At 35.5% G+C, this 9325-nt stretch overlaps 1 protein-coding gene across 1 annotated transcript in view; it reads left to right on the forward strand.

Annotated features, from left to right (window-relative positions):
* Positions 1–6763: 6763 nt before the first annotated feature.
* AXS2 (UDP-D-apiose/UDP-D-xylose synthase 2) overlaps positions 6764–9325 on the forward strand; it is a 12208-nt gene continuing 9646 nt past the window's right edge. Inside the window, exons 1-8 of the mRNA XM_089630521.1 lie at positions 6764–7218; positions 7317–7409; positions 7506–7613; positions 8191–8305; positions 8395–8528; positions 8612–8713; positions 8794–8886; positions 8982–9117. Coding sequence (XP_089486647.1) covers positions 6955–7218; positions 7317–7409; positions 7506–7613; positions 8191–8305; positions 8395–8528; positions 8612–8713; positions 8794–8886; positions 8982–9117 — 1045 coding nt within the window. The 5' untranslated portion in view covers positions 6764–6954. The remainder of the gene's footprint in view (positions 7219–7316; positions 7410–7505; positions 7614–8190; positions 8306–8394; positions 8529–8611; positions 8714–8793; positions 8887–8981; positions 9118–9325) is intronic.

The raw sequence follows: 9325 nt of genomic DNA on the forward strand, positions 1-9325 counted from the left end.
TTAAATAAACTAAAAAACTAGTCGATATTTGAAACTATTTCTTATTAGGATCATACAAAAAATTATGATACCGTGGTTCTTAACATAGCCTAGTTACCACTTTCAAAGTGAAAATCAAGAGTTCAATCCTCACTCGCAGCAAAACTGTCTTATATAAATAAATATAAATTAGACCAATATCTATTAATTGCTTCTAATTCCAAAATTTATCAATAAATTCATGTTTACCGACAAACATGTCAATAAATAACTGTTTTTATCGACAAACATGACCATAATTTTAAAACTATAAGCAATTAAAAAATTTAATTTAAAAAATTAAATAGTTATAGTTTTGGTATAATCCATTTTATATGTAAAGATGCTTATAGAGATTAAGAGCAATAAAACAAAGAATTTAAGTATCAACGATTGGTTTATAGTTGTTTATAACTATTATCAAAGCTAAAGGTTAATAATACAATCCGTTAATAACTAGTCTTTTCATTGATGAGATATTAAAAGAGTAGCCAAATTATCCATTTATTAGGAAAATAGTCAATATTAATCAGAGTTCCAAAAAGGCCATTTTCCCTAAATTCTCCGACTCACCTATCTCGCACGCTTAATCCAATTTCTTCCTCTAGCTTGATCTCCGCCGCCACAAAAATCTCCCCCCAATCTACGCGCCAATTTAACGATCAACGCTTTCGTCGACAAAAAACATCGCAAAGCTCCATCGTTGCGGACCAAAACATCGTCGGAGAAGAGAACTCTGATTTTAGATATCTCTCGACGAGATATCGCCGGAGTGATCAGATTAATTGTGATTGTCAATTGAAGAGTTAATCCGATTGAAAGACGATCTTGGCTTAACCGCAGCTGTGTCGAATCATCGGCTCCCTGATGCGGCGGTCGGAGTTGCGACTCACACGACGACTAAGAAGGAGGAATTTCGATCAGGAGAATCTCATGCATCATGCTGGAAGTGAACGAGGCTGCGCAAGAAATTCCTTATGTCTTTTAGCGGATCTTGTGGTAGCGGTGATCGCGCATCTGAAAACCACAGATAAATCGTTCGATTTTGACGAATCCGACATCTACGACGGATCAGCTTGCTGAGGGCTCTCTGACACGGTGGCCAGAGCGGAAACTCACGCGACGAGAAAGAAGATGGAATTAGGATCTAAAGAATCGCCAGTGTCGATGGAAGTGAAAGGCGCGGCATGATAAAGCGAAGGTGTCGCCGAGAGAGATCGTTTGGAGAGGAGGATGTTGGCGACGGTGATGAAGACGACCAGAAAAGAGCGTACGTGACGAAGATGATCTGTTTTTGGGTTTGGGTATTTTAAGGGCATTATAAGGATATAATAATGTTTGGTTGGTGAATTGAGCTATTTACTTAATTAAATTAATTGTTGGGCTATAATTTTAAAAGAGGTAGGCTATTTATGCTAGAAACTTACTCCGCACTTAATACAACCACAAACGAAAAAATAAGATAAAAAATCAATAACACAATCATTTAACATAAATAGTCATTAAAATTTATATAGTTGACAAAAGTATGTATAGCTCATATAAATGCCTTACATTTTAGCTAAACTATCTTAAATTTAAAATTTAAGAGAATAGCTCAAATTTAAGCAAAACGCATGTTCATCATACTATGCAAACATGAGTATGAGTTTGGGTATTTATTTAATATTTGAATAATTGAACTATCATTTTAATTGAGGGTGTCCTATTAACTATTTCATACAACCTCTTTTTTTTTTCCAGCTTTGGACATGGCATTAAGTTAAATATTGTTAGTGGACTTTATTAGGTTTGTTTTACTTTTTGGATCTTTGTGGATTTGATAATAGATTTTCGATGGGTGGGATTCGTTAGTAGTTTTATGATATCAAGAAAAAGAAAAGGAATTGACAACAGATTTTGTTTTGTTTTGAGTGATGTCATTCCATAGTGGAGAGAGAGAGAGAGATTTTAAACTGCTACTATAGGTATTGATTTTATGATTTGAATGAGCAAAATTTTAAATTTTCAAGTTTAATGACGAATTCTTTAATCTCATCTTTTATTTGTAAATATTAAAGTTAAAACAAATATATAGTATTGTATTCAAATATAATTTACGACGAAGACTCGGTTTCAATAGTGTTAACTGCATTAGATTAGATAATTTGTTTAGATCAAATATTCCTATTTATCTCTCTTCGTCCTGAAATCGCCCACATACATCGGCCATTATGTTTTACCTTGGAAAAAATCAACACCGATCTCTCTGAAATGGTAATCGAATTCTTTGACTACTTTCTTGTTTAAAAAAATTCTTGACTACTTTCTTTTACTATTTTTTTCTTCGTCTATAGATATGGTTCGTATCACTAATTTAAGGTATTGAAGCTTGAATTGATCGTATAGACTCTCATTTTTCCGAAAGTTGTGTTGTACATAATTAATGACACGATATTGCCACACTGAATAGGGATTGTACTCATCATCCAGGGAGCATTCTCATGTAGGCCAACCAGTATCGAGTACATCTTCACTTTTACCATATCATTACGTCTTGTTAGACTTTTATTAGACCAGTTCTAATTGTGATGAAGATTTAATAGTAATTATAGCAGGAGTAGTAACAATATTCTAATATGTAGTTGCCGTAATTTTTTTTTATTACTAAATCTATCTTTCACACTGCGACACAATGTAGTGTGCATATAATGAATTAATCATTGTTTTTGTTTTTTTTTTTGTTTCTGTTTGTTTGATTTTTTTACTATCCCGCTTTCTCCTAAATAATATACGAATCGGAAAAGATTTAAGGAGAAATCCCATATTGAGTTAACAAACAAAACAATATTCAATATTAGAAAATGGAAACTTGTCTACAATTGATGCTCTATGCTTTTTATTTTTATTTTTTTAGAAATTGATGAAATAAGTTATTGTACTCTTACATGATACAACATTTGAATTCACATTATTATATAAAATAGTTCTTACTTATATGCTAAAATTTGGTTATGTTAGGAGTTGAAAAACACTACTACTAGTGAAAACGAGGCTTCTTGAGGACTATATTTCCGAATAAGAAGTGTGATTAAATTGAAGAAATATGATATTAAAATATTGAGGGAATTTGATTTATCATTGGTTGATGGACTTCATGAAACAAGGAAATAATTAGAGGTAGATATAACAAATTCAGAGGAATATCTAAAGCGGCACACCGCGAAAATGCAAGAGAAGAAAGAGTGTGATTATTCTTAAGAAACAAACGACAAAAGTGTTTTGATAAGCGGTTGAGTATGATTATCTTGACTCAAATAGTGAAACTAAAAGGAATATTCGAATGTTATATATTACGTTGGACCATCTTCTTGAACGATTAAATTATAAAATTTTTAGATAGTGTTTCAAATTTATTGGTTTTGACACAATCCTTAACACGTCTCATCCTTAAAATGCTTGCAATCACATTTGTATTAATGTATAAGAATCATTCAAGCACTTCACAGCAGGAAATAACCTCAATATATTATTACATGTCGTTGCTGATCATTGAATAGATCATGCTATTGCATAAGATTTATGAGGTATACATCGTATTCCGAACCATTGTTTTGTTGTGTGACCAACTTAATCCCAATTTTAAAATTTTGGAAAGACTAACTTTCGTATTTACATTTATGACGCCTCCTTAAAAAAAGGATGTCTAGATAGGCCATCTACAATCGATTTTTATGCACATGAGTGACTAATTTATAACCCCACACTCGTTTATTTTATGAAAGAATATACTGAGTCAAATTTATTTATTTTTTAATATAAATATTACATTTTAAATAGCTCGAATTAGTATTTACTTAAAGAGAGTTTTATTTTCTTTTAATTTTTAATCAAAATATTAAATAAGTAAGAGTATCACAAGATTTTCAAAAATTTATAAAGTCAAAAGTAATTTTTTTTTATAAATAAGTATAAAATGATTTTTAAGATATAGATGAGCCATAAACCACAAATTAAATGTAAAAACATGACATTTCTAAAAATCAAAACAATATTTTACTTAAATCGAAGACTTAAATCTAAGGTGTATAAATATCACTTTCCTTTCTAAAATGTTTGAAAATTTGAAATAATCAATTCCTCTCAAAAACTGTTTTTTACTTTTTGAGTGGAAAAAATTGAAAACATGTTTGGTTTAATTTTTCGGAAAAAATTTTCAAAACATTTTGAAATTGTTTTGTAAAAAAGTAAAGAAAACTGAAAACAAATAAAATGTGTTTTTGGAAAAAATTTTATTCTCTTCTCTTCTCCTCATCTTCTCTTTTCATTCTTTCAAAAACAAAAATGAAAACTATACCAAACACTTTTTTCAGTTTTTTCATTTTCTCAAAAACAAAAATGAAAATTGTACAAAACAGCTTTTTGAAAACAAATGCAAAATAATTTTTCAGTACAACTACAAAAATTAGAAAATAAAAAACAAAAACTTTTTGAGTTAACTACCAAACATAACCCAAAAGAAATTATGTTTTTGTTTTTGCTTTTTGTTTTACAAAAAAGTAAAACGTGTTTGTTTTTCAATTGAAAAAAAATTTTTGAAAAATTTTCAAGTTGTATTTTAATTTTGTGAAGGATTTTCAAAAACAACTTTTAGGTGTTTTTGCTTTTTTTCACTCACGTTTCTCTCTCTCTCTCTCCAACTCGCCATCTCTCTCTCTCTCTCCAACTCGTCATCTCTCTCTCTCTTGGCGGCGGCGGTGAAGGCGCTCCTGGCGGCGGCGAAGCGGTTCACGGCGGGGCCGCCGCAGCTCCTCGGCCGGGCCGACCGACTCGACGAGGCCGCGAGGGTCGTGGACGAGATGCGGACCGCGCGCGCGCTCCGGCAAGGAGAACGCCGCCGCGAGCTCACCCAAGGCCACCGGAAATCAAGAGAGAGCGCGCCGATGAGGTCCGTTCCATAGCAAGTGAGGTGAGATATTCTCCTTCATTTCTCTTCTTTCTCGCACGCGCGCTCCAACACCGAGCTCCCCCGCGCGTTTTGGTTGAGGAGACTTGGACCGCCGCGAGCCGCCGTGGCCGCCGACCGGGAAAGGAACGCCGGGAAAGAAAGAGAAACCACCGAGGAGGCCGAATCTCACAGGAATTGGGTGAGAATTTTTCAAACCCGAAATGGATTTTTGAATCTAGGGTTCATGAAGTGTTGGATTTTGGGGTTTTGCTTTGGTGATGGATTTCAGAGAAATTATTGTGCTTAATCGTTTATTAGACTCGGTTGATGATGTGTATGCTGTGGATTTGATGTTTGAATAAGGATTTCTTGGATTGAATTTTTTTGGATTGAATTTTTTTGTTCGAATCTGAGAATAAACGGACGTATCCGGTCTTCTGTGTTGTGAAATGAATTATGTTGATATTTTTCTTGGATAGTAGACGTTATGAGCTTTCTAAAATGACCAAGAACGTGTAAATCCATTGAGTATTGATTTAGTTATGAATTTTTGAAGTTGTGTGTTTAAAGCTGTGAACTGTGAATTTCCTGAGCAGCGACCCGAAATTGCGGACAGTTTTTCAAATAGCTATGGTGCTTGAAATTGGTCGTTAGAAAGCTACGGATGTTAGTTCCGTTATGGTTTTGGAATCGTTGGTTTTCGTTTTGTGTAGCTAAAGTTATGATACGTTTTCCAGCTGCTACTCGGGTTTGATTCTCGTTATGGCTGATTTGACGAGTATAAACTCGTGTTGGTTTGAACGGGATTTATGAACCGATATTGTTATGTGATGATATGAATTTGAAGTTGGGCTGTGGAGTCGATATTTTTATCGATGACGAATCGAAGATTAACGAGACATTTCGGGCTTTTAATCGCGGCCGAAAATTTTGTGACCAGGAGAACGTCGAGTGGATACGGCGTTTCGGCTTTGGTTCGGAGGCTCGCGAGTGTCCGTTAGGATTTTATGAATTTTTTTTGTTGTGATGTGTTATCACGGGTTTTAAATAATTTTGTATACGAATCGTTTTGAGTTAACGTTTGGTATCTCGGTTACTCGAGCGTCGCGATAAGAAATCTGACTATGTTTTCCTTGAGATTCGGAGAAGAAAAGAAACGATATTTATCATAGTTTCTCGTTCGAGTTTACACTTTCTCGTATCGTTTGAAGTTTTGTCTGAGAACTTGGATTCCTTACAGTGGATATGTTTTTGGGTCCTACGATTATTAAATCTAAACAATAATGTCATATTCATATTTATGATGACAAAAAAAATTTTGTATTCAATCTAAACAATAATGTCATATTTATATTTTGTGTAGTTAAACTTATGTTTAAAAAAAAATTTGAGTTAAGAAATTGTTTCCATGTACCAAACAGTTTTCACTTTTCATTTTTTCAAAAAAAAAAGTGAAAAGTGTACCAAACAGTTTTTCCAGTTTTTTCAATTTCTCAAAAACAAAAATGAAAACTGTACCAAACAGCTTTTTGAAAACAACTACAAAACAGTTTTTCAATACAACTACAAAAATTAGAAAACAGAAAACAAAAACAGTTTGAGTACCTATATAAGTCCATAACATCGAATTTGATTTTTTTTGCTCTGAGATTTTTTTAACTCTATCGAAAAGCACCGAACTTATTGATCCACGTGGCACACTTACAGCGCGAGTAGAATTTATTCTCCTTCTCTCGAGTAGTCCCAAACCCACCTCCTAAAAGTGGGCCAACCAGTGGGCTCACATACCGTCTCTCTCTCTCGTCCTTAAATAAAAACAGACCCCTCGTTTCCCTCTCCCAAATCTCACTCCCTTTCTCTCTCTCGTTATCTCCAAAATAACAACGGGATTACATTTCCACATTCACCCCCGCAGCGCACGTTAGCATTGTCCCAATCCAGACACCCAAGAACGAACCAGACCTGAAAAAGAATTTCCTCTTCGAAGCTTTCTCCAAAGCAGAGCGATAATGGCGAGAGTAGATCTAGACGGAAATCCGATAAAGCCACTGACAATATGCATGATCGGAGCCGGAGGCTTCATCGGCTCTCACCTCTGCGAGAAGATCATGAACGAGACGCCACACAAGGTCCTAGCCCTAGACGTCTACAACGACAAGATCAAGCACCTCCTTGAGCCTGAGTCTAATACCTGGTCTGATCGAATTCAGTTCCACCGGATCAACATCAAGCACGACTCTCGCCTTGAAGGCCTCATCAAGATGTCGGATCTGGTAATTCCACTTGCATTTTCGTCTCCCTCTTCCATTTCCTCTATGTTTCGCTTTCTTTCCTCTCTTGATTTAGCTTTTGATTTTCTTTCTTTACTCAGACGATCAATCTCGCCGCGATCTGCACTCCGGCGGACTACAACACTCGTCCGCTCGACACGATTTACAGCAACTTCATCGACGCGCTTCCGGTGGTACGTCAAGACTTCGATTCCATGAACAGATTCGAAAGGTTTCGGCGTTATGATCGAGCTTGATTTGATTTTGTTCAATTTCGGAATGTTTTGTAGGTGAAATACTGTTCGGAGAACAACAAGAGGCTTATTCACTTCTCTACTTGTGAAGTGTATGGGAAAACGATCGGAAGCTATCTTCCCAAGGACAGTCCTCTTCGTCAGGTCAGCTTTCACTTTCGTCTCTGGATTTGTACTTAATTGACCGATAGGATTCGATTGAACGCAGATCTGTGAATTTCTTGTCAATTCTTTTGTGATTGGTAGTCACATTTCGCTAATTTTCAATAATTGCAGACAAATTATATTAGGGATCTAGCGATTTCAGTGTCGGTGCCTATTCTATTTTGTCAACATCTATACTATAGCACGTCGTGCGTCCACTATAAACGAAAAGTCATATAATTGATTGTCTTTATAGCTCTGTTTTAATTCTTTATAGACAAATAATAATAGTAATTTAAGTTGGATCTGAATCATTAGAATATTATATTTGATCGTACTCAAACGCAGTGATAAACCTCATAGGTTGCTATAATCGTTAACACTTCGATGAATCTAGACTCGTTGTGAATACATAATAAGAATTGGTCAATGTAGTTTTGTTTCAGGTACATCACATAAGTCAACATTTGAAGTACAACTACAGCATGAACGTCCCTAGCATTTGATTTTTGTTTCCTTAGGGCAAGTCTTTGAAGTTGCTGTCAAATTTCTGATAACATTTGATGGTTGTGTACAGGATCCCGAGTACTATCTTCTGAAAGAAGATTCCTCCCCCTGCATTTTTGGCTCAATTGATAAGCAAAGATGGTCATATGCATGTGCAAAGCAATTGATTGAGAGGCTGATTTATGGCAAGCTCAACTCTCTTTTGATGGATCTTTCCTTAAATTGCAATTTTTAGTGTTTGTATCTCCTGACTTGCATTGCAAATTATTTACAGCTGAGGGTGCGGAAAATGGTCTTGAGTTCACCATTGTGAGACCTTTCAATTGGATTGGACCCAGGATGGACTTTATTCCCGGTATTGATGGTCCCAGCGAAGGTGTTCCCAGGGTTTTGGCGTGCTTCAGTAATGTATGTGGTGAATCCCTTAGGTTGATTGGAATAGCCTGTATATCTTTGATTTTGTTGTAACCAAGCCTTTTCTTATTTTACAGAATCTCCTACGCCGCGAGCCACTCAAGCTTGTGGATGGTGGTGAATCTCAAAGAACCTTCATCTACATTAAGGATGCTATTGAAGCTGTTCTTTTGATGATTGTGAGTTTCAGTTTCTCTTAACTATTTCTGTATTTATCTTTTCCAAATATTAAATAATCCAACTGTTGTATCTTTCTCAGGAAAACCCAGCTCGTGCCAACAGTCACATTTTCAACGTGGGTAACCCCAACAATGAAGTTACAGTCAGGCAACTTGCCGAGATGATGATCGATGTAAAAATTCCGTTTTTTTAATCATTATTCAACGAGCTTTCTGTGTCAACTTTTTTTTCACAAACTAATCAAAAATCCATTTTTGGAAACTCCAGGTTTACGCGAAGGTGAGCGGAGAACCTCAAATCGAGGTTCCCACAGTGGACGTGAGCTCCAAGGAATTCTATGGTGTGGGTTACGACGACAGTGACAAGAGGATCCCGGACATGACCATCATCAACAACCAGCTAGGTAATGCTCTCATGTTCTTCCTCTGATTGAAACCTACTTTTCATGTGCTAAAAAAGAAAGAGCCCATCATCACAAGTGACACATGTGGTCTTTATCAAAGACAGCTCATTGCTTCTACACGTGATATAAAAAAAAAAAAGCACAAGAACCTCACCAACAGCTCATTGTTTCTGCATCTGATTTAGAGAAAGAAAGTTGAATAACTTAC

The sequence above is a fragment of the Urtica dioica genome, chromosome 11 (genome assembly GCF_054948205.1).
Source record: "Urtica dioica subsp. dioica isolate 48M chromosome 11, U.dioica_male_clone48M_v1_H2, whole genome shotgun sequence".
Lineage (NCBI taxonomy): Eukaryota > Viridiplantae > Streptophyta > Magnoliopsida > Rosales > Urticaceae > Urtica > Urtica dioica.